This window comes from Sceloporus occidentalis, unplaced genomic scaffold (assembly GCF_023333645.1).
Source record: "Sceloporus occidentalis isolate IW3139 unplaced genomic scaffold, rSceOcc1.0.p SCAF_10, whole genome shotgun sequence".
Taxonomy (NCBI): Eukaryota; Metazoa; Chordata; class Lepidosauria; order Squamata; family Phrynosomatidae; genus Sceloporus; species Sceloporus occidentalis.
In genome coordinates, this window is record NW_028316990.1 from 23,742,635 (window position 1) to 23,768,879 (window position 26,245).

General features: G+C 43.7%; 1 protein-coding gene across 1 annotated transcript; it reads left to right on the forward strand.

The window, feature by feature from the left end:
• The first annotated feature begins 4,525 nt into the window (after nt 1-4,525).
• LOC149306213 (uncharacterized) lies at nt 4,526-26,042 on the forward strand. Its single transcript, XM_089540566.1, has 26 exons — nt 4,526-4,626; nt 4,997-5,100; nt 5,972-6,102; nt 6,385-6,531; nt 6,943-7,136; nt 7,277-7,359; nt 8,477-8,613; nt 8,896-9,020; nt 9,820-9,955; nt 11,147-11,365; nt 11,910-12,080; nt 12,588-12,734; nt 12,869-12,918; nt 13,566-13,686; nt 13,806-13,891; nt 15,381-15,507; nt 16,401-16,591; nt 17,955-18,045; nt 18,132-18,273; nt 18,852-19,036; nt 19,869-20,024; nt 20,570-20,703; nt 21,769-21,899; nt 22,248-22,342; nt 23,323-24,529; nt 24,767-26,042. The coding sequence occupies exons 1-26, from the start codon at nt 4,574-4,576 to the stop codon at nt 24,850-24,852; spliced, it is 4,449 nt and encodes a 1,482-aa protein (XP_089396692.1). The 5' UTR covers nt 4,526-4,573; the 3' UTR covers nt 24,853-26,042.
• Nucleotides 26,043-26,245: the final 203 nt, after the last annotated feature.

The window sequence follows — 26,245 nt, forward strand, 5'->3', positions numbered from 1 at the left end:
ATATTGCAATGTAAAGCAGGTGCACCTATCCATGGGAGCATTCTGTTCTCATCTGTTTGGGATGCTCTCCCTAAAAAACGTCCTCCTTGTCTTTTCTGCAGGGCTCTTCCTAACTGCGGTGGACGCTGCGTCCGTAAGTCCCTAATAATAATAATAATAATAATAATAATAATAATCTACAAAAAGCAATTGGGGCGGCTTACAAAGTTAAAATATACAGTCCAAACCCAAACTCATCCTCCCTTCTGACCTCACAAAGGAGCTCACCTTTCAGAAATGCTGGGCCTTCATTAAGAAAGGCATTACCTGCAGCAAAGACGTAGTTTCCACCCGTTTGTCATAAATTAAAATGTCAAAGTGGTATTCTGGTTCCGCCGTGGCTGGGCCTCTCCCTGCATATTTCGGATTTTGAACAATTTTCTTTAGCCTGAAATTCTCTGCAGGGAAGAACGGCGAGGGTTGGCTGGGCTGGCGGGCGCCTCATCGCTAAGGAATCCCATACCCTCCAATATTTGTGGATTTGTGAGCCCAAGGAACAGCCCAGTGGGGTTAAGATGGCAAAAACGAATGGAGAAGAACACACAAGATAGGAGAGGCTGCAGTGGTTTGCTTTGGCTTGAGTCTAGTGGGAAGGACAAGACTCCATCCTCTCCATTCCCTTTGCTGAGTTAAATGGAGTGCAAACTGCTTTTGCACTTTGAATTCAGAGTGTGCAGCAATTGAAGCAAGCAAGGATGAAGGGGAAAGTGGGAGGAAGAGAAAGAAACCGGGACCTTTTAGAAGTTTTGCTGGAAAAGTGGGATGGCAGAGGATTAACTGGACTTTCCCTGGTAAATCATTTGGAGGGCATGGCGTTTGTGCGTATTTCAGCATAAGGTAAATTTAGGTTGAAATCGGAGGTGGGAATAATATGGGTTCTTTGGATGTTGTTAGATTGCAACACCCAGCATGCCTTTTCAGCATAGCCGGTGGTGAAGCATACTGGGAGCTACCGTCCAACAACATCTCGAGTGCAATATGATCCCCACTCCTAACCGAAATCCAAATTATCATTCCAAACCTGAGTAGATCATGGGAATAAATGGTTGAATGACACATCAATACATATGGAAAACTCATGGCTTAGGTGGGCTTCCTTTAGCAGTTGGATTAGCAATTGGAGGGAGTTTGGTGGAGAGGGTTCTTTAGAGAGAGAGCTCCCATTGCCTTCCTCTGAGGCTCAGAGAGTGTGACTTGTGGGTTTCCAGGCTAGGAGAGGATTCAAACCCTGGTCTACCAAAGTCCTAGCCCAAACCGCTACACCGCATTGGCTCTCATTGGATTGTATGCTAAACATAATATTGACAGATTGTACTTTAGCTTTGTAAGCCACTTTGAGTCCCTGTAGTGGGAGGAAGGTGGGGTATACATAAACATAATGATGGTAATAATAATAATAATAATAATAATAATAATAATAATCTATCCTTCTTTTATCTTCCCCTCCATTCTAGTGTCCTGCAACCAGGATTAATGGTAAGTGATCATTACAACTTCTGATAAATTAAAATTTCATATATATATATATATATATATATATATGACCTGTATTGTTTTTATAGAAAAGAACCCACGGCTAAACGTTTCTTTTTCTCTTTGTTTCCAACAGCTTCAGAAGTTTGCGAAGAAGTGGGCAGGTATTTCTATACAAGTATTAGCCGCAACATACGTGTTGTTATTATTTCTGTGTTCGTCGTGTGAACGTCTTCGCCTAAGTCAGAGCAGACATGTTTTGCCACCTAAATCTCTCTTCACTCCTAAGACTTGATCAGCACTTGGCTTGTAGATATTTGAAAATTCAGTGGCAATGTTTAGGATCCGTGTCAGTGGGGTCATGATCCTGTTCCAGGTTTTCATCCGAACTCTAAAGGAATTAGCCAAGATGCCCAGAATGGAATCACCTCTCCATGGAGATGGAAACCATGTCACCAGCATTGTAAAAATGCTTGTCTTCTCCCGTGAAAAGTTTCATCTGTTGGTTTCTGCAGATCAGCAAACTACAGTATGGCCCCCATATCCAAGGGTTCACTTACTCATGGGATACTAGAGGAATAATTTGGGGTGGGACTTATTACTGTCAATATTGCTTTGATCAAGTTTGTGAACTGCACTTTTTGCAATAGAGTATGATCCCCATATCTCTGTGGGATCCATTCCCAGATTTACTGCTATATTCCCAGTGGAGGTTGACCATCAAATCATGTTGGAGGACCTCCAGATGCCTAGAAAGAGCCCCTTTGCACTGGTGGCTTCCATGTCTTTGGGGTGGTGAACCCACCTTGGTTGGACCATCCCAAGCGAGAAAGCTGGACTGAGGGATGGGATAGACCAATGGTTCCCAAACTTTGGTCTTCCAAGTGTTTTGGTCTTCAGCTCCAAGAATTCCTGAATGTTGGCCAAGTTGGCTGGGGCTTCTGAAAGTGGAAATCCAAAACACCCAGAAGACAAACGTTTGGGAATCACTGGGACAGATGCATGGACAGGAAGCCAAAATGAAGCCAATTCCAAAACGCTAAGCAAGGATGAAAAGATAAGGAGGTCAGGAAAAAAGGTGCATCTCTGGAGGGGAGCTTTCATGCAGATGGTAGATAATAACCAAAGTCTGGAAAGTTACCAAAAGGAAGAGAAGAGGCATGTCTAGAAGGAAGTAGATGGAAACCTCTGTGGAAAACGAGAATGTATTTTTGGGGTGGGGAACCTCTTGGGTGGCAAATGAAAACATACACAGGTCACACATATATCACAAGCGACAGAAACTGGCGCACCCCAGTGAAGTGGGATTAAGATGGACTTTGCTGCATTGTCTTGTGTTCCTCGCTTACCTTTGTGTGTCTGTCTTTCTGTCTCCTTGCAGCAACAATGTCAAAATATCTGCAAACCTCAGCTATGTGGTTTGTGACAACGTAAGTAAAATATATATTGTAAATGATATATATCAGAACAAATCTGCATTTCAAAGACCTGGTTATGCACAGGGTTGTTAGTGGGTTGCCAACATACCACCACTGTGCTTGTGGTGTGCCCGCATGCAATCGGCTATTTTTCAGCCTTAAACTCAGGAATGCCCAGCTAGTGAGCAGGTTTTGCGAGTTGTTGCATCATTTGGAGAAGCTGCACATTTAGGCTACCAACTTTGAATGGGGCCCTGGCCATGTTTATTTGTGGAAGGTGTCGAGCGTTGTGGTTTTAAAGCATCACAGCCCACTGGGATTCAATGGGCAAAAGGCTTGTCCAATTTTGTGCCACAACAAATTACAAATCTCAGGCTTCCATAGAGTGGAGCCATGACAGTTAAAGCAGTGCCAAACTGCATTAATTCAGTCTCAGAGAATGGTTGAACTATGAGTTTCTCAAGCATCAGGAAACTCAAGAGGAGGATCCCATTTTTGCAGTTTGGGGCTCTTTGCAAAATTTATGCATGGTTGTATTGTTTTGTTGTTGCTGGAATAAAGAAAATGCTATTTCCTGCACAAAAAGTGTCCAGAAAGATAACTGGTGAATTTTGCACAGAATAAGTCCTGAGTTGCGAATAGACTTCACAAATGGCATGGTTTTTGAAAACAGCAGGAAGAAAATGGCTAAAATGACCCATTGCTTTCTTTGACACCGTTTTCTCTTCAGATGCAGAATCTGAGCCTGGTAAACCGTACTTTTATTGTCCAGGCCTTAGAGTTTTCTCTGAGAAAAAGGGCAAACGTTTCGCTCAATGTCGCCAGAGTCCTGGTCAGCCAAGTGGATGCGGAAGAGCTAGAGGCGGCGCTGGAGGAATTCAATAAGAAGGTAATAATAATAATAATAATAATAATAATAATAATAATAATAATAATTCAAGGAAGTAATTCATGCTGTTTTAGGAAAACATGAAATGCAAAATGCCATATATTTGCACCCCCTCTTTATTTTTATTTTTTTGTTTAGGATTTTGTTCTTTTTGTGTGTGTTTTTAAATTTAAGAGACGTAAGAGAGATTTTTCATCTTTTCTCATATACCGAAGTAAACCCTTTTAAAAAGACAAACTCTACCTCCATTGTTTATAAGTAAAATTGATTTTTAGACATGCATTTACATATGCATAAATATATTTTTATATATCAAGGATGTTTTATACATGAATTTATATAATCACAAAGATTTTTGATGGAAGATAGCATGGTGCAGTGGTTTTAGCATTAGTCTATAACTCTGGAAACCAGGTTTCAAATTCCTGGTTGGTCATAGAAACCCACTGGATGAACTTGAGTCTCAGAGGATGGCCATGGCCAAAAAGAAGTTGGCCAAGAAAACCCCAGGATAGGTTTGCCTTATCATAAATCGGAAATGGCTTGAAGGCACACAATAACAACAACACTGTGTCCTCTGTTTTCTTTCCAGATTGTGAACTCTTCCCTGATCTCTCACAACTGGAAAGAGGTCATACTGAGAGCGTTGTGGGACGAGAGGCTAAGAAATGAGGACCGTTTCAACGAAACAGAGTTTGTAACTGCCTGGTTCCAGAGGAGACTTCGGCTTTTCATCTCTGCCATTTCCACCGATATGCTCCAGTGTCTTCACAATGAAACCATGCAATGCGATCAGTACCAGGCAATGTACGCGGCATTGGCATCCCTGGAAATGGGACTATGGGTTTTTCCAGCCCTTGTTTTATTATTATAGGGGACTCAATACCTCTCTATTCTTCAGCTAGGATGTCTTCAGGCCTTGAAGGTGACCTGCCAAGGTCTTGAAGGCCATCAGAGATGCAAAATGAGGCCAATGCCTTGCAATCATAAATTCCATCCCCCCAAATGAAATATTCTTTCAGTCCCCAAATTTCTAGCATTGCAGCAATGCAAATGAAGGAATGGTTGAACATTTTTTGCTTCTGGAAGAGGCTTAACTTTGCTTTGTCACTGGTCTGCATACCTATTGAAATCATCTTTTGTCTCTCTCTTTCTCTAAATTGCTTCTCTTTCTCAGTGTTAAAGGTCTAGATGCAGAGTTTACGAAGATGAGTCTCTCTGTTCAGACGGACATCTTGCACTCTTTCCAGATTCCCTACTTGAAAGGATTGGATTCGGATGGTAAGGGAGAGCTCTGTTTACAACTTGCAAGGGCTCCGTTGGCAAACTCTTCTACTTAATGCAGCCAGAACAATAGCCTACTCTCCTTAGCTTTAGGTAACATCCTTCCTCCAGCCTTGGACCCCCAACAACCATTGTTAAAACTGAACTTGTCACCTCATCTCCATACCTACAAAATTTTGAATTTGAATTGACATTCTCACACTCAACTGACATATAGGTCTGTCTCCACTCCAAACATGCATCTGAGGAAGTAGGCTCAAGTCTGCAAAAGGTCATGCTACCAACTTCTATCTTTCAGTTAGTCTCAAAGGTGCTACAAGATCTCTTTGCATACTGGTTTTCCATACTAACACTGCTATGTCTTTGAATTCAGCCAGAGTAATAGCTACTTTTTAAAAATTATTGAATAATGGACTCATAGAACCATAGACTCTTAAAGTTGGAGGGAACCATAAGGGCCATCCAACCCAACCTTGTACCATACAGGAATGTATAAGTGCCTTCAAGATGCCTTATGGAGACCCCATGAATTTCATGGCTAGACAAAATACAGCACAGGGAGGTCCAGAGTGTTATCTGAAATGAGTATTATCTGAAATGAGAAGATTAACTTCTGGAGACATACAGGAGTAATAATCTCTCCTCTCTTTTTCTGTTGAATTTTGGGCACATATCAAGGATTAAGTCAAGCCTAACCATTGCATTTTTGCCCTGAAGTTTCAGATGCTGAAATGCCTGACAATTTTCTGACAGTGTAGTGTCGAAACTTCTGAAATGTTGAAGATCTGATTGATCCGAATGTTTATTTCACCTTCTTATCTTTAATCAGTCTATCCATCCAACCCTTTCTTGTCTTTGGGTTCTTCAGACTCCTCTCTCCGATGCTACTCTTCAAACGCCAGCTTTTCCACTTTCTTGGAAGAGAGCCTTCAGAGCTTTGGGGACCTTCTAACTTTGAGAGACCTGGAAACCTTAATCCCCACATCTGAGCTCCACAAGGTACCATGGGCTTTTTTTCCTCCAAAAATTCACACATCCACAGCTTGAAAATATTTTAAAATATCTATAAATGACAAAAAGCAAACCCTGATTTTACCATCTTATATAAGGGATGCCACTTTACTATGCCACTGTGTATAATGGGACTTGAGCATCCATGGATTTTGGTCTCCATGAAGGGTCCTGGAACCAAACCCCAGAGGATACCAGGGGCCCGCTGTACACTAATCCCTTGAGTTTTAATGCTACTTTTATATCCCTTTCCCCTTTTTTCTTTTCCAGATCGTGAACACAATTCCTCCAGATGCTTTGGCCGACTTATTTGCCAGGGAAGGATTCCTCAATGATGACCCTTTCTTGACCGCTCTGTTACAAGCCTATGAGAAAAGTGGCTTATTTATGGACAGCTTTAACCAGAAAAACATGACAGTAAGAAACACCAAAAACAGACGGAGGACTGCTGCTCCTCCCTTGCAAAAAACCCAATGCAAAGAGAAAAGAGCCAGCCATAGAAAACCACAGCTCACATGTTTTTTTAGCAAGCTTCATTCATCATGATTTTGCTTTGTATGCGGAATAGTTTCAACAGTTTTCAACATGTTACAATAGTTGTCTTCTGTCTGTGGGACATATACTCTAAAATAGTGGTTCCTAATCTTTGTTCTTCCAGAAGTTTGGGATGACAGAACCCAAAATCCTTGACCAAGATGGCAAAACATCATGCCACAAAAGATTTAAATGTTTGTGGGGAGTTTGGGGGTTTTGTGTGGGGCTTCAAGGACCATCAAAGTGGGGTCCAAGGGCTTCAGAAGGGTTTTATTTTTGGCCTTTCTTCTGCAGAGCATCCTTCCAAATGGCACCAAGGCGGCGCTCTTGGCTGGCGTGTGGCCCACAGTGGTTTCCAGTGGCAGCAATGGAACTGAAGTGGACCAATGGCTTGGTGGCCGCTTGGCTGACTATTTCATGTTCCTCAATGGAGCTATGCTGAATGCAAGCGAAACCCTGAATGCTAGCTGTGTGACGTTCCATAAAATGTAAGCCCTATTGATAACGCTAATGTGGGACGCAAGGGGGACATAACAGAAAGAGTGTCTCTCTGTGTGTCACCTATTTTTGGCCAATATTTCTGCCAAGATATGGCTCAACTAAGCCACCGCATTGTTTTGCTTTGCAGCGTGAACAAGCTGAATGAAGACGTTGCCGTGTTTCAAGGCAGGGAGGAGGAGATGTACTATTCCATCAAGGCTTACCTGGCAGGTGAGTGTCCAGGCAAAAGTTATAGAAGCAAGAGAGAGACACGCTGTATGTCTGCTGAGCCCGAGTTTGAATCCCGTCTCGGCCATATAAACCTGGGCAAGTCACAGTCTCTCAGCCTCAGAGGATGGCAATGGCCAAAACGTGCCAAGAAAACCCTGTGATAGGTCTGCCTTAGGGTTACCGTTAAGTCAACTTGAACTACAGTCAGCCCTTCTTATACATGGATTTTTTATACACGGATTCAAGCATACGCGGTTTGAAAATGTTCAAAAAAAGTATAAATTTCAAATATCAAACCTTGATTTTCCATTTTTTATTTTTGCTATGCCATTATATTTAATGGGACTTGAGCATACACGGATCTTGTTATACACGGGGGATCTTGGAACCATACCCCAGCGTATAACAAGGGTCCACTGTACTTGAAGGCAACACAACAACAACAAAAATGAATTAAAGGTGCAGCTATGGAGGGCACTGAGGGCGTCATTCCCCCAAATAAGAATTGCTTCCCAGTGAGATTTTTCCTTCGGTCCCCAAATTTCTAGACTTGCAAGTGCAGTGGGCTCTTTGGGTACCCCCTGTGGGTACCAAAATCCAAGGATGTTCAAGTCCCATTAAATACAATGGCATAGTAAAATGGTGCCCCTTATATAAAATGGCAAAATCACGATTTGCTTTTTGGAATTTTCGTATATCTTTTCAATATTGTCAAGCCGTAGATGCTTGAATCCATGGATAAAGAAACCATGGATAGAGAGGGCCAATGCTAACTGAAAACTTCAGCTGAGCATTTAGAAACACACTTTAGGCATCCAAAGGAAAGAGGGAGACAAAGTGACCAAGGGAATGGAAACACGGCAGACAGAGGAGTTTGTGGTGTGGATGATTTTCAATGGGTCGCTCTCTGCATTGCTAGAAGTTGAAAAGTGACCCCCCAAACAAAATTCATTGAAGGAGGAAGAATTTTTATCTGAATATTAGGTTACATCACAGCAGTTTGGCCAAAGGCTTTATGAGCACCAGTTGGTTGGAAGGATTAGAAATTTGTCCATTGTACAAGGCATGCCTGTGATTTGGCTCCATTTTTAAGAATTCCCATTTATTTATGTTGCAGCAACCGATGCCAAGCCTCGCTGCTACAATGTCAGCGACTCACAGACGTCTGACTGGCTGGTCATGTATTTCGGGAGTTACATCCGCTATAGTAGCGCCAGGGACATGAGGTTGCTCACAAACAACAGTGCAAACATAGTACGTACCTCTGCTGAAATGTAGTCTTCTTGAGAAACTGTCGCCCCAATCAATGCCCAAGTTTGTTGCACCAAGAGCCAATGCAACGAATCACAAGGGATGTGGTACCTCAGTAGTTAGGGAACATCTCTTGATTCAGTAGATCTGCCCCAGTTGGGATTAGCAATTCTCAATGAATCACAGGGATGTGATACATCAATAGTTATGCCATCCATTTTTAAGATACAAATTCCTCCAGATGGTAATTCATATAGTGGAAAATGCTTACGTGTCTTTTCTCAGTTCCAAGATCTCGCATTTAGCCGTGACAACCTGGAGCTTTTGCACAGATATCAGGTTCGGGACGACTTGGCAGAGATGTACGCTGATGCTCTTCTTACTGTCGATTCTGATTTCAGCCTTTCCAGGTGAGTGTGAAATCTCTTCCCTCAGGAAATAATGATGAGAAAAGATGAAATTTGCTCCTAGGACCTGTGAATATTTAGGAGAAATGCAGGTATACACACTCAGAGTTAACACTCTTCCCTAACCCTAAATAAAAGCATTGTATTTTTCAAGCAAAAAGGTGGTGGTGGGGGTGGGGGGGGGTTTGCACAGAAAACATTGGGATTTTGAGCAAGATATACTGTTTTTACACAAAAGTGTTTTGTATGAATTATTGTTTCTCATGAAAAATGAAATTTGTTGAGGGGAAATGTCCTAAAATGGGGAAACTCTCTGAAAGATGCACAAGAAAACTTTGATCTTCTCACAGAGAGGGATACAATTTTTTTTTGAAATTCTTCATTCTCTGCTGCAAGAATGAAAGAAAAACCATAAAATTTTGTCTTCATAGGGCTAACATAAACTTTCAAGCATTGGTGCATCTCAGTCTTCATGAAACTGTGGTTTGCTATGTGTGTTATCTGATCAGAGTACACCACAAAATGTGAAGGATATGAGAGGAAACAGGGATATGACAGCCGGTCTGGTGTAGTGGTTTGAGGGTTGGACTATGACTCTGAGGACCAGGTTTCGATTCCCAGGTCGGCCATGAAACCCACTGGGTGACCCTGGTCAATTCATGCTCTCTCAGCCTCAGAGGAAGGCAATAGCAAACCACCTCTGAACAAATCTTGCCAAGGAAACCCATTATAAATGACTCGAAGACACACAACAAATGAGGGGAAACAGTGCGCCCTAACATGCCATGCTCTTCCTTCTAAGTCTTCCAGACCAGCTCCTTTGCTTTGCACAACGCTCCACCTTGATCCCTGGCCTCACCCCTGAAGAAGCCTTGAGCCTTATTGCTCAGGTCAATCTTCATTGCAACTCTTCCAGAGCATCTTCATCCGACCGCCAGGTGAGAATCCCCATTGGTTTTGTGATTGTGCATTGCACACTCCTGGGGTACTTCCAGCTTGAAGGACATCTAGCGCACTGGGCAGGTATTCCAGACCTTGGAAAAGGTAGTCAGAGTGAATGGACTCACCAATGGTAATGGGTGATCCCTGTATCAATGGGAGGGTGAAGCCATTGCAGGGCCAGCTTTAAAGCTTTAAGTCCTTTCAAGTGTAACTTTAAAGTAACACCTGGATATATTGCCCTACTGGCATGGAAACCACCACTGGGACAACCCTTCCCAGAATCCCCAAGTGACCTGGCAAATTCAGGACAGAGAAATTTCCATATACTGTACTGTTTAACCTCTTAGGCTACACATACATTGCAAAGTTAATGCACTTTGACACTGCTTTAATTGCCATGGATCAGTGCTATGCAATTCTGAGATATTTAGCTTTAATTGTCAGGAAGCTCTGGTGCCACAACAAACTACAAATCCCAAGACTCCATTGGATGGAGCCATAACAATTAAAGTGGTGTCAAACTGCATTAATTCTGCAGTTTGGTAACAGCCCTAGGATCAATGTTGCTGCCCTATCGACATTACAGACTTAAACTGAATTCACAGTCCATTCTTCCTGCAATTCTTTGGAGAGAAAGCAGGACGGATATGTCTAACAGATACTTCTCAGCACATTAGTCAAATGGTTTCCAGGGATATCTGAGGAAATCATAAAAGCTAAAGTAGTATAAAACTAATACAAGTTTTCAGTATAGGCATGCCTTCTCTTGACCTCCAATGGACAGATGATGGGAGTTATAGTATAACCTGTCTGGAGGGCATCAGGGCGTTGCTGGTGGAAATTGTGATAGAATAGATCCAGAAAGTGCAGTTTGGGGAATGAAACTGTTAATTCTGGGTCATATACCTGGAAATGTATGGAAAGTATAGAATCCTGGTAGCATGTTGCACAAAATTCGTAAATAATTTCAGAGAGGTTACAAAATTTCTATTCAACTGTTCAATAGAAATCACATAGCTGTTGGACAACTATATAAGAAAACCTAGGCTGAAAAAGCCAAAACTTAGCCAAAAAAGCCAAAAAGCCAAAACAATGACTTAGATGGACATTGCCCCAAATGTTGTTTGGATTCTAGACATTCCCTCCCTTAACATTTTCACTCTCTTTCTCCCTCTCCCTTCGACCAGCTTGCTACAATGCTTGTGGCCCAAGTCAAGACATTTGATCGCCAGACGCTGGTGGCTTTGGGGCAACAGGCCATGGGGCTCACCACTGACCAGATCTCAAATCTGACCACCGAAGTCCTAAGGGATCCCAAGGTCTTGGAATCTCTTGGACAGGTCACCAGCTGGAACCGGGGGCAATCCCAGATGCTGGTCAGTGAGATCCTGCGCAACAACTTCACGGTAAGCATCAGACGCCCATCCCTTGGTTGCTTGCTTTTGGAAAGAGCTTTGTCTAAGAATGCAAGAATCACTATGCTGGGTCATAAGGCCAAAACCTGGCATTGTCCAGCTTCCAGGTTCTAACAGTACACAGACATCTCCACGAATGGGTGCAACAGACACACTTGCTTTAACTGTGCGCATGATGAAAATGTCCTTTGGGTGACAGTTGCCAGTCAAGTCCTGGCTGGTTGAAGTCCATGTCCTCCAAAGGATAGAGCCACAGCAGTTAAAGTGGGACCATAGTGCTAATAACTGGGTGGTGCGAAAGGACCCCAGGTGTATACCCAAAGTGGTTGGGGTGCCAGTGTGAGTGTAACTGGATATTGTGGTTAATACCTTGAAAGGAAAGGAGAAATCACAGTAGACTGGCACTATTGTTGGGGGCACAGAGGGAAGGAATATGTAGCTCAAGGATTTTCCCCACTGCCCCCAAAACCTGGAACTGATGCTACGGGAGAGAGAGTGATGAGACTCACTTTCTGCTTCCTTGCTTTGACTACAGCTGGATACAGCCGAGAAGTTTGAGAGCCTTGGCGCCTTGGCACAAGGCTTGCCCAGCACCAGCTTTGACAGCATTTCTGCAGATCTGGCCACAGAGCTGGCCAAGAATGCCAATTTCGTGAGCGCTTTAAGCCATGGTCCGGAGCATCTGAGGAAAGCTTTTGTTAGCAAGGTAAAAGCTTTGGGCTTTTGGGGCGGCACCCGGGATAATGGTGGCAAGAGACCTGGCCAAGTTTGGACACCCCCCAAAAGGTGCTCCTTGAAGTAGTATTAAAATAGGCAATCACACTCTCTGTTATTTTAATTTGTTGTCTGCTACATTTTATGGCTTGACTTTTAACATGTATTATATTTAATTATTTTTGTGGAATGTACGCCATCGGCAGGTTTGTTTTATCTATTTTCATTGATTGTGTGTACAGCACTGTGTAAATTTACAGTGCTATAAAAATAAAGTTTAATAATGATGATGATGATGATGATGATGATGATAATAATAATAATAATAATAATGGAACCTTCTAGCTGAGCATCTTGGGTTCCTCAGCCCCACAACTTTTACCAAATTCCTTGCTACCATAAAACTGTAGGTAAAGGGGGGATATGTTTCAGCTTTTTTTGGCATAAGTGATAAGAGAAATAATATTTGGGTTGTGTGTCCTTTACCGCATCCTTGCAGATTCTCTCCAACTCCTCTTCGTTGAGTGACATCCTGAATAACATCCCAGATGAACTGGTTGACCAGGTTCCCAACTCACTACTGGTATTTCGAGGAGAGGTTCCAGATCTCCACAAAATCAACGAGAAACAGTGGTCCCCACAGCAGGTAAGGGCTTTGGCTTTGCTCATAGACCTCCATGGGTTCCTCCTGGAGACAACTTGGCCAGAATGTCCCATCCATGGCTTTGGTCTTGCTCCTGTTCTGCATCCAATAAGACTCTCCTCCTCCTTTTTTCCTAGGCAGCTGTCCTTTTCAGAGAGGTGTTTTCCAGGACTGACAATTACACTGAGTAAGTTTGGGGTCTCTAAAGAGGGATGGAGACAGCATGGCTTAGTGGTTGGAGAATAGGATCAGGACTCTGGAGATCGGGGTTTGATTCCCCGTTTGGCCATGGAAACCTTCTGGGTGAACCTGGGTAAGTCACGCTCTCTCAGCCTCAGGGGAAGTCAAAGGCAACCCTCCTCTGAAGAAACATGCCAAGAAAATCCCATGATAGGTTAGCCTTAGGGATGCCATAAGCTGGAAATGACTTGAAGGCACACTATGACAACTCCTGGACCTAAAATGGCCTGGAGACCTAAAACATGTGGAAAACGTCCTCTGACCACCATCACCATTTGGGGGCAATTTCTATTTAGTTTTTGGTGTTGGGGGCATGGTGAGGGTTCAACCCTCCAAGATCTCCTAGGAAGGCTATTACACTCAGCCTCCCCCAGTTGCCTATCTCTGGTCTATGGCTCAGGTGAGGATTGTACAATACTCCACAGGTAGTTGAACCTTAATGTCCAGGAGGTCTCACCATTGGGTATGTTGGGTAGGGCTAATGGGAGTTGCAGTCCAGCAATATCAAGCCATTTGCTCCTTTTGCAAAGGGAATAATTAAATCTGACTCCATTGTCCTGCTAGACATGAAAGATGGACACACTTCTCTTCCAGGCTTTCTGCATTCATCTTGCAAGGCTTCCAGTGCAACGCAGTCAGCAAACTGTCGGCTGGGCAGCTCTCCTCCCTGGTGCAAGAAGTGAAAATTAAAAATGCTAACCTGAGTGAAGGACAGGTGAGGGGCCTTGGAGACACAAGTTCTGCAGCAATTTCGTGATGAACAGACACAGACAACCCAACTTTTTGTTTATGGGGAGGCAGTAACACTGGCATTTGCTATTCTCATCCCATCAGCTCTCCTGCATGGCCAAGCTCCTTGCTAGAAACAACCTGACAACAAACGTCTCCAGTTACCCACCCGATGTGCTTCTTTTCTTCCCGTGAGTAGCTCTTAAAAAATTCTCTTCTGGAAGGAATAAAAAACAGATAGAGGAAGGACTGTACTCGTCTGTTGTGGGAAGCACACCAAAGTGTCTTGTGGCACCTGAAAGACTAACAAGTTTTGTGTGGCATCAGCTTTTGTGGACTCTAGCCCACGTCACCATATTAGATATTTATGCACAGAGAGGAGGATGTGGAGGAATGGAAATGGAATAAAAGTACCAGGAACAAAAATGTTCTCAGCATCCATAATCTAAGGTGTTTATCACATGGAGGTTTTTGCAGCTCAGATCCGGGGTGACTCCTGGTTCAGCTATGCGAATTCATGTTATAACGCACATGTTTTATTACACCTGGTTGCCCTTCCGTTGCCCTTCCAAATCGAGGGGGAATCAAATCCAAGGCAAGTCACGTGATGCGGAGTCATGCAAAGCGGAGTGAGTGCACATTGTATTACCACACCGGTGCATACCATGTGGATTCAATGATTCAAATTGGCACCCTTGTGCATGCTCAGTGGGGGTCTGAATGCATCGAGACCGTGTACGGCTCTGGAGTGAAAAGGGGTGCAAGTTCTTGTTCCCTGTTTCGCGCAATTGCGTGATTGCGTGAATATTTGCCTTGTGAATATTTCTGTGTCTTCTTCATCCCCCTTTTTTATTTTCCCTTCCATTTCAGCAATTTCAACACACACATAGGTAGATAGATATACATACATATCTGTATATTCATATTCACGCACATGCACACACACACACACACACACACATATATATTCCCAAAAAACGAGTTGCCCTGAAAGTTGCCCTGAAAGCGAAAGGACCACCGAAAGGAAATGGGGAAAATGGCAATGCTGCATCATGGGAAATTTGAAACCGGGGGGTTTGCGGTGGTGTCCCAGAGCAGAAGAAAAGTGGCATTCCACACCAGACCAATTTGGAGAGAAATCGAAGGGAGCTTGGAAGCGATTTATGTGAATTCACTTTTTTCCGAATTCATCAAAATGAGGGGTCACTTTGGAATCACTGCGGAAGTGCCACGGAAGGAGCCCCATAGAACGGAATCGCGTCTGATAACACATTCACGTTATAACGTAAATTTGCACCGTTGGACTCGCAGTCACGTCGGATCTGAGCTGCAAAAAGCTGCAAAAACCTCTGTGATAAGGCTCTAAGAGCCATTGACACATGCATGGTCATGAAAAGTCTGTTGAATCTAAGTACCATTCAACCTTATTGAGTACAGTGGTTGAAAGACAGGAATGGGAACGCAAATAGATGGATAGCCAACAAGCTAACTAGATATGTAACAGGCAGAGAAAAATGCTGAAAAGGGAGTCATAAAACAGTCTTCTACAGAACAAACCTGGATCAGGTAACAACAAAAGACCATTATGGTTCTTACATACAGTTCCCAGATGAAACCACTGAAATGCATCATTAGCAATCCTTGCTATTTTTAAATGACAAAGAACATGTTGTTTTCCAGCCTTGATGAAGTAGACAGTGCAAACTGCGAAGTGTTTTACACTCTGGCTTCCCAAGGAGACCTCAGCTTGTTGGCTAATGGATCGACACAGAGGACCAGACTTTTGGAGAACGCATTGAGTTGCTTTGTAAGTAATATTCTTGCACTGAAAGGTTGGGATAAGAGACTGGGTGTGTTACATTACAGTCAAAACTTAATGGTCATGGAATAAAAATCAACGTTTCCTTTGGAGAGTTGCTGAGGAAAAGCCTCTTTGTGTTTGTGGGATGCTGAGCAAGTCATCTCCTATGCCTTGTTTCTGAGATGCAGGAATGGTACCAATGATGGAGGAAACAGAAGACAGAAAATTGGGCAGAAAGTGTGATTTGGGGAATAGTGACAGCTCTGTAGAGACAGAAAGCTACAGCACTAGAAAACAGCTTGAAAAGATTACCTTGGCCCTCAGGAAAGCTGCTTTCTATCTGCAAGAAACAGATATCTCCATAAGGTCTTCTGTGTCAAGGGGGCAATGCATCCACACTGGGTTGTAGTCCAGACTTTAAAGGAGATACGCAAAGTGCTGGACCTATTTAGGGAATAAACTTCAGCAACCTATGCTTTCAAAATTCCAACTAAAATCCAGAGTGGACTCGGAGATCAATCTTCTGCCTTAATCGAAAGATGCTTTTCTTGGACAGCACATAGTAGACAGACCTACAAACAATAAGGGCTTTATATCGACAGAAATAGATATTAAATTTTAATTAGAAGAGTCTGGAAGTAGCTCAACTAAAATCAAGAGAGGGAGCAAGGACAGCGAGGAGAAGGAGGAGAAAGAAGAGGAGTTGCTAGATATCTATAATTCTCTTCCCTATAGTTGAGGTCAAGGAAGATTCACCCATTTCTGAACAAGTTGGTTGTTAATGTTCACACTGGTGTTAACGTCAACAGGTAGCTTTCCAACAGGTAGCTTTCCACCATTGCTATCTCATTCTGCCATTGCTATCCTCTAAATATTAAACCCATTGTCTGTTTTGCAAGGGAGTGGAAGACACCTCGCTCAGCAAGGAGCAGCTGCAACAACTCGGAGGGTTTGTGTGCGACATGGAGGCAGCCACCATCCAAGACTCTGACCCTGGGATTCTGGAGAACCTGAAGCTGTGTCCTGATCTCACAGCTTCCCAGAGAGCTGCCTTCAATGTGCTCCTGAGCAGCGGGAAGACTTCGTATGGGTGAGTGACATTCCTGAGGGTTTAGGAATATCTGAGAACACAACCAAGCAAGGTGGCATCATCTACTGCTGCTTCCGCACTGCAGAAATAATCCAGTTTGACGCCACTTTAACTGCCATGGCTCATTGTGATGGCATCCAGGGATTTGTGGTTTGTTGTGGCCTGAGAGCTCTCTGACAGAGAAGGCTAAATGTCTCACAAATGCTACATCCCAGAATGCCATAGCATTGAGCCATAGCAGTTAAAGTGGTGTCAAACTGAATTAATTCTGCAGTGTGGCTGCAACTCAAATTATGGTTACTGGTTTTGGACTACTAGGAGGAATGCAGTGCATAAAACCTAGCACATTAATTCTTGATATTATTCTCGAACTGTATTTATGGGGGATGTTTTCAAAAAGTCCATCAAACTATATTTCAAAAGTGAAATTTCAAAATTATTTTAAACATCTGAGCTTAAAACGTCACTAAGGCCTAAAACAGGAACAGGAATTGGGCAGCCTTCTGGATGTGGTTGGACTGTAACTCCCAGCAGCCACAGACAACATAGGTAATGGTGAGGAATGCTGGGCGCTGAAGCCCAACAATATCTGGAGAGCCTTATCATTCCCATTTCTGGCCTAAATAAAATGATTTGAATGACTGAACTGGATTTATGTAAGGATTGTACTACTGTTCAGCAATGGATTCAGTGGATCCACCCAAACTGAGAGGAGCAATTGGGACTTAGAGCAATGTACTTAATTCCTACATAACTTTCCACTTTGGTCTATACACTCTGGTCAGGCCCCACCTGGAATATTGTGTCCAGTTCTGGGCACCACAGTTCAAAAAGGACATTAAGAAACTGGAGCGTGTCCAAAGGAGGGTGACTAAAATGGTGAAAGGTCTGGAAACCATGCCCTATGAGGAACGCCTTAAGGAGCTGGGTATGTTTAGCCTGGAGAAGAGAAAGTTAAGAGGTGATATGATAGCCCTGTTTAAATATTTGAAAGGATGTCATATTGAGGAGGGAGCAAGCTTGTTTTCTGCTGCTCCAGAGACTAGGACCCAATGGAGCAATGGATGCAAGCTCCAGGAAAAGAGATTCCAGCTCAACATTAGGAGGAACTTCCTGACAGTAAGGACTGTTTGACAGTGGAATACACTCCTTCCTTGAAGTGTAGTGGAGTCTCCCTCCTTGGAGGTCTTCAAACGGAGGCTGGATGGCCATCTGTCGGGGATGCTTTGATTTGGATTTCCTGCATGGCAGGGCATTGGACTGGATGGCCCTTGCGGTCTCTTCCAACTCTATGATTCTATGATTCTATTATTCTAATAATATTTGGTAACACAAACCATGCACATGTTTCTGTGTGATACAGGGCTCCTGCGTCCTGGAATGATGGAAGTCTTGAAGACCTTGGGCCCTTGGCTTTCTACATAAACCGCACTATCTGGGATCCCATTAACAAGGTAAGTAGAGCAGAAGAGACTGTCTTGCGCATGACCATCTTACTCTCTTGTATTGCACAAATTCAGATTAATATCCTTTTCCTCAGCAAGAGAGAGTCATCTTCTTCAGGAATGTGGCCGATACTTTTGATAGTCAAAGTCCTGAGCAGAAGACGAAAACAATGCTCTTCTTGAAAGCAATTGCTCCAAAACCTGCTTCACCTCCCCGGTCTAAACGGGCAACAGAAGGTAAAACGGGATTGGGTTTATTATACCGATCTGTCATTTTTATTTCTAATAATTTCCAGGAGCGTGACAGTGGATCAAACTTAGCGATGTGCTTAGCACATTTTTAGAAGGAGGACTCCTCCAAGTGATGGAAGGTGTCTGCTTAGGATAGTACATGCTATCACTTTTACCAGGTTGTGCAATAAGATGGTTCAGCATGTTTGTGTCCACATCGCCACCATTTAATAATATGGGTTGATTGATATGCAGTTGGTGAAATTCATGGATCTGGAGCTCACAGATCTGGAGGGCCGATTGTACCGTGCGCTTAATAGAAATGCACAGAGACCGCTTGTGAGATCAACAGAAAAAAAAGCCTACTTGTGTTCATGGTGAAGGACTTCCTTTTTATGCTTTCCTATTTATTATACGAAGACGTTCCTAGCTGTAGCAAGGCTTGGTTGTCCTTGTAACTAGAAGGGTTTTCTGGGTCTGAGGGGGACCAGGATGACCCAGTGATTATGGTGGTGGCTACTCATAATTTTCCAGTTGATTTGTGTCTGATGGCTCTTTCTTTTGTCTCTGGGTTCTGCCACCAGATTGCAAGTCTGGTCCTATCACAGCCAGCACCTTGGAAGACCCACTTTTCATAATCCAATATGACAGCGCCCAGCAGTTTGATGCGTGTCTGAGTAATGAGGTTCTCAAAGCCAACTTGGCCACTTTGCTGGAGCAGCCGCTCCCGAACGACTACTTGGCTGTGATGAAAAGGAGGCTAGATGAGGTACCTGAGGGCATGTCTACATGGGCCATTTACACCAGTTTCCCCCCACCTTTATGTTGCCCTGTCCACACGATGCAGGTCCAGAGCCCCAATTCAACAGCAGACTGTCTTCATGAGGGAAGGCCAGTACCACATCAAATCCAGGCCATCCCTGGCTTAAAGCACATTAAAACAAAACATCACACTTTGCTTTCGATCTTCCAGAAAAATCTGGAGCGCTCAGGAGTGATGCCCAGGTACCTGTTCACACACATGTCCTGCAATGCCGCCTTGTGCATTTTTGCCCTCAAAGGGAGCAACATGTGCCAGTGGCAACAGATGGCATAGCAGGATGAGCATGTAGACAGCAATCTGGCATTGTTCCAGAGTGCCCAGGTAACGGGGGAAATTTTGGGGCAGCCTTGGGGCTACAATACTCCAGCAGTATCCTGGAGTATCCTGGCTAGTGTAGACCTGCCTTGGGTAGGTTTGGGGACCCTTCGAAATTTCATGATTATAACATTATGATTCCACTTTAACAGCCATGGCTGCATCCTATGGGATCTTGCAGTCTGTAGTTTGGTGAGTCCCTGGACCTCACTGGCGGAGAAATCCCTAAACTGCAAATCCCAGGATTGCACAGGATGGAACCATGGTAGTTAAAGTGGAATCAAAGCGTTGTAATTGTGCAGTGTGAAAAGGCCCTTTCACCGAGGACAGTGCATTTGTGGTAAGATGATGTGACATCCGTAGAGCATTTCCAAGAAGGTTTTGTTTCTAGAGAACAAGGTCGTTCATTCTTTCCTGTTAAACCTTTACTTATAACCCTCCTTTGCCTGTTTGGACATTCTAGATCTATCCTGATGGGATCCCAGAGGATCAGCTGAAGCTCTTGGGCTTCCTTTCCCATCAGTACAGCGCAGAGGAGATTAGAAAATGGAAAGTGACCTCCAGTGACACCCTTGCTGCTCTCCTGAGTCCGGATAATGGGGTTTGGGAGGAAGCTCAGGTAAGGTATCCCATCCGTCATGACTCAAAATGCATCTTCCCCCAGTCCCCAAACACCTACCTGGGGCACCACAGACCCATTCCCTTTACTACCCCCTTCATAAACGGTCTGTCCATTTGGAAAAACAGGAGGATTGGTCAGTGTGCTTCTTCCAGGTCCATTGCTTTAAGTACATTGAGTGTTTCTTTTCCTAACAGGGCAATATGGTATATATGTTGGCTAACTCAGAACAAACACATGTCCTTTAGACTAGTGCTTTCCAAGATATTTGATGTGGGGAGACTGGCAATTCATTTGTTTTTCAATGTGCTGGGGACCACTAGGGATGAAATACCTTGAAGCCACCAGATCCTATCTGGTCTTGGAAGCTACACAGGGTCAGCCCTGGTTAGTCTGTGGATGGTTGGCACTAGTTGCACTGGGTGCTGGAGCAAATATGATGTTGCTTGTTGCAAGAAGGCTGGCCTACAGGAGATGCTAATTGGACCATCTGGAAATGGCCCTGTGTGTAAAAATAAATATAAACCCAACTGCCTTTCTTAAAGCTCAGGCAACTGGTTGCAAGATACATGGAATCGGGAGGCACCCTCACCAGTCCATTACTTGATCTGTTGGGAGGCAAATACCTCTGCTATTTGGATGAAGAGCAGCTGAAGCAAATCAACCCAGACTCCATCAGGTAAGGTTTCATGTCTGGCTACTGATTGGTGACAGTGTTCGGAGGATCTGGCACGGCAGGGACCGCATCCTGGTATTGCTCAATGGTGCATGATGCTCTAACTGGCTCATAACCAGAGCATATGAATGCAGACCTCATGCAGTAAGGATGTATGGGACTCCATGAGACGCAGTAGTGCAGATGGGCCGCTGTTTAAAGCAAAAATGTGGCCCCTACAAGCCCACTTTCAAGGTAATGCTGTCACCCAAAGATTCCTCCCCGTCTCCCCAAACAGCGGAAGAAAGGTCCAAGGCCTGACATTCAGACCCTGAGATATGGGAACCCCAAATGAACCACTTGATGGTTTCCAAAAGAGGCAATTCACTCTCTCTTTTTGTCCACACTGCTCTAGATCAGGCATTTTAGAAATACTAATTCTGTATCTGAATGGACATCCAGTCCTGGCTTTTGGACACTCCTTTGGACACAAATCAGCGAAAAGCACGATGCTCACCTCTGTTTTAATGCCCTTTGCAAGTTGCTGGAAACCAAAACATAAAAATAACCCTCAAGTATATATCTTTTGCAATCCCAAACCAATTGCCTTTTTGACCACCCCAATGCTTTAATAAAGGATCCCCCCCTTATTTAAAAAAGGTATTCTCTGCTGGTAGGCAAGAAAAATTGTTAGAATATTGATGAATGTAAATGTATTTGTAGCTTCCATTTTAATGTATCACTTTTGGATATTTTTAATTGTACTGATTTTTTAACTATTGTAAGCCTGAGTCCCAGTTTGGGGAAATGACAGGATATCAATATATATATATATATATATATATATATATATATTAATAACAACTTCATACTTTGAAAGAACACACACTCACATTCAATGCAATCTGGATATCAGGATAGTATGTACTGGAGAAATTTCAAATCATGAACCTTTAGACTTGGAGAAGGAGCATTAAGTAGCAATTTATTTTAAAATACCCAGGTTTGACATTACTTTGACCAGTCATTTGATGCCAGCCTCCATGACTTCCAGAGAGTCTCATCTCTTGCATTTTCTTTTCCCTTTAGGCATGCTGAGAAGTTAGATATTTCCACTTGTTCCCAAAGCAAGAAGAATCTTCTTTATGGAAAAGCATGGACCGCTTTCGCCAGCCAAGAAGGAACGAGTGCTTATTATCCCTTAATTCAGCCATATCTAGGTGGGCAGTTTAATCGCCTTTCATTCCTGAATTCACAACGGCTGCATCTGCATTATCTGCAGAATTAATGCAGGTCGATAATGCTTTAACTGGCATTGCTCTATCTTATGGAATCCTGAGATTTGTAGTTTTCTGTTTGCCATAGCTCTCCGGCAGAGAAGTCGAAATATCTCACCAAACTACACATCCCAGTAGCCTGGAGCCATGGCAGATAAATCAGTGTCAAACTGCATTAAATGCAGTGCAGATGCAGCTTGAGACACCTCACTGAAGAAACATTCAACTGTTTAGATGATGTTTATCTCCTTCTCATAGCTGTTTTCCTGTCTCCTTCTTTTCTTTTTAAAGGTGGTGCAAATGCTGAGGACCTGAAAGAATTGGCTAGGTCTCAGGTGGATATGGATATCAATACATTCGTTCATTTAAATCCAGAAGAGCTTCAGGTTAGTTCCGATGGTTTATGAAAGCATCCTCGGAAAGGTTATGTTATGTCCTGATGCTCTGTTTTGTCTGTTCATGGCTTAGGTGTCCATCAAAATCTGTAAAGATGTCACCTTCGTGTATGTCACCTGCGGAAGTAAATTCAGGTTGTAGTGTCAGCGTTAAAGGAAATATCCAAGGTTCTGAGCATTGGAGTTGTCCAAAGTCCTGAGCTCCAGGACTTTGGACAACTCCATTAAAATTCATATTAAGGCCCCGAGGCAATTCAATATCCTTCTGACATGGAAGCCGTCACTTGCAATGTCTCAACACTGTAGACCTCAACTGCTTTCATAGTCATTTCCACTTTTCAGGGAACCCTAAGAAAAATAATTCTATTAAATGGAGTTAGGGATTGCTAACAATTCTCAGTGTTATTATTCAACTACAATAATGGAAGAAGCTATGGAAGTCTAATACAGAATGTTTGCAGAGTGTTTTGGAAAGACATAAAGCATAATAAAGATCAGTGTTACAGGTTGAGTCTCCCTTATCTGAAATTCCAAAATAGTCTAACATTATCCACATGGATGGCTGAGGCAGTGACACCTTTGCTTTTATGAGGGTTCAATGTACACAAACTTTGTCTCATGCACAACATTATTAAAAACATTGTGTATTAAATTACCTTCAGGCTATGTGTGTAAGGAGCATATGAAACATTTAGACTTGGGTCCCATTTCTCTGAGATATCTGAAAATATTCCCAAATCCGAAAAACTCTGAAATCCAAAACATTTCGTGGCCCAAGCATTTCGGAAACAGGAGACTCAGCCTGTATAAAATCGCCCCAAGTATGTAGAATAGATCGGACCTATGTTTTAAAGTGAGGCAAGGCTGGGATGTAGCAAAGGGTTGTTGTTGGGGTTTTTTTTTTTGGGGGGGGAGAATCATGTTTAAAATTCAGGGTCTGAATGAGCAAAGGTGTTCCAAATGTATTGCAGAAACTGAGCGTCCAGGATGTGAAAGGTTTGCTTGGTGTAAATCTGCCTGACTTGAAAGGAGCTGAGAACGATCCAACGGTAGCCATGTGGATCAAGAGGCAGTTTCAATCTGATCTGGACACTCTTGGGATTGGTCTGAGAGGAGGGATGACATCTCTGTCCCCCACAGCGATGAATGCCTCCATTGCAACCTTGCCCAGCGATGCTCCAACTACTGGGATCCCCATCACAACGTTAGCCATCCTTAGTACAACACAGCTGACCCCAGGGATCCCAACGGATGCAACTCCCTTCTCCGAAATCACCACTGCGGCAGAGGAAATGTCTTCCTCTGTTGTCCCTACAACTAAGACGGTTCCTGCCATTGACGCAATTCCCAAAGTTGATTTCCCCACCGAAAACGCGACTGTTTCCTCTGTCATCACAGCCACATCAAATGATACCCACAGTGTGACACCAGCCCTTCCCACTTCAGGAGATGTTACCAACACAACTACTACTAGCCAACCTGTAGCGGATTCCAACGGCACGACTATTGCTGACATTACTATGGACTCCACTGTTGCATTTCCCACTGAAATCACAGCGACTTCTTTCACCGTCACAGGGACTTCAAACGATACCTCTGGAGGAGCACCAATCCCGGTCACTGCCACAGATGCCGAAACAACCGCATCTGAGGAAAGCGGAATAGATTTCAACACCACCACAGCCAGCATCACAGCCCTTGCACCTTCCACGGTTGACTTCACCACGGAGGCCCCCCTCACCATCAGTTCAAATGATACCCTTGGTGGCATCCCTGTCCTGCCTCCTGGAACAGACATTAATGGGAGCACTTCTGTTGAAACCACAGCATCCTCCAACACCACCGTTGCAACCAACCGAACGAGTCTTCCTCCGACTGTTGGAGATGCCAATGTGACTACTGTCACCAACGCAACCAGTCCCTCCACCTCTGCCATGCCAAACATGACTGTGACCTCTTCTAAAAGGCCTCCAGCACCCCCTGGGCCCATGCCAGACGCCGTCACCCTAGCATCCCTTGGTACCACCTCAAAGATGAAAGACAACACCACAACTGCTTCTCAAGCCACAACTAAGGCTGCTACGACCACAAGGAGAGCCAGCACCAAAGTGCCTCTGAAAACAAGGCCACCACTGCGCCCAGTACCCAATGGTTATATCACCGTGAAACCTATACATGGTAAGTATATGTACCCAGGCACATCTCCAGCATTCCAACCAAGAGAACCATTGACTGGTCCATGGAGTGGGCCGGAAAGTTCCCAACTGCTTGTTCTGCCCCATAGGAACATAGCCAGTATGCCCAATATCCCTGAATTTGAACTTGTATAAATTGGGTACTTTAGGGGACTTAAATCCAAGGGTCTTAAAGGGAAGTCCCATAGGCCATCAGTTTGTCTTTTTCTTCTCTCTCTAGCATTGGCGTCCAGTGCATCTCTCAGCTGGGTTCTTCTGACATTGTCCCTTGCTATTGGAATCTCAGTTCAGAGGAGGCTTCTCTGAAGGCTTGCTCCCTGCCCAAGAGTTACTGGTGATGGCCATCATGGATTGCTTCAATGCTCCACAAAGAAAGCCATGATGTATTACTCTGTGGATCAATACCGTGCTGCCTTCATGGATCAATGTCCTTCTGGACTATAGGTTGCTTCTAACTTTATATGCATAACCAATGTTCTATATGCAGACACCCTTAGAGCCTTGGCCTGATGCTGCTTGGGTTTCCTTTCCCTTAATAATGGTGACATCTGTGGACAAGGTCTCAAGTGGAGATTTCCTCCCACAAATGCAAACCCAGAGATGACGCACTGAGCCACCCAAAACAGGTGTGTCCCTGGATTTCTTTCAGGTCCCATTTCAGTAACGTATGAAGTTGAGGCTTTATTATTATTATTTTCCCTAGCAAAAGAGAAAGGAAAATACTAGGCAGGCTTAGATAAGTTCTGACAAGATATTCTCCAGGCTGCTATGGGTTGTAGGCTTGTGGAGCATTCTTGCTCTGTGATGGATGGTCACATACTCACATTTTATTAATTATTTATGGTCTGAACTTCTCGTCTTGACCTGCTTCTGGGGACGGATGCGCACCTACAATAGCCAGCTAGGATGGCACCATTCAGAACCATTTATAGCTTAGATACTGCATCAGAAGCAGCAATGCATAATTTTACAATGATGTAGCTGTCTCTGACATGGTATTCATCCCTTCTAGTGAGTTACAACAATGTACATTGGACACAAGGCAGTGTCCCATTAGGCAACATGGGCAACTGCTGTGTTATGGGAGCCATAGTACGTACAATGGGACCTTTAGCACAATGTGACTGTTGTGCAATGGCCGCACCGCTTGTGCTGATGTCCCGATGGCATAACTACTTCTCTGCTTGTACATTGTACACTGTATGAACATTGTACAATGGTGCTATTAATTCCTATGCAATCGTACATTATGTTTATGATAATGTAACTTCCCAACAGGTTGCAAGCCATTATGCTTTGGGTTGTGTGTTTATTTCATAACGCATAAATAAAATAGATCGGCTATGTCTTCATGGATGTAAAGCTGAGAAAAGACATCATGGGCCACGATGATGTCTCTCAGCTTTGCATCCATGTGTAAAGTCGAAGGCTTTCATGGCCAGCATCCATAGTTTTTTGTGGGTTTTTTGGGCTATGCGGCCATGTTCTAGAAGAGTTTCTTTCTGATGTTTAGCCAGCATCTGTGGCAGGCATCTTCAGAGAATGCTTTGCCTGGGAAAATTGGGTGTATATATACTGTGTGAGACTGGGAATGCAGGAGTGATTTGCATGTGTATAGGAACATGAGAGGCACTGCAGACTGGGCCAGCCAGAAAAATCAGCAGTAGCAAACATGCCACAAACCATCCTGGGCATAAAA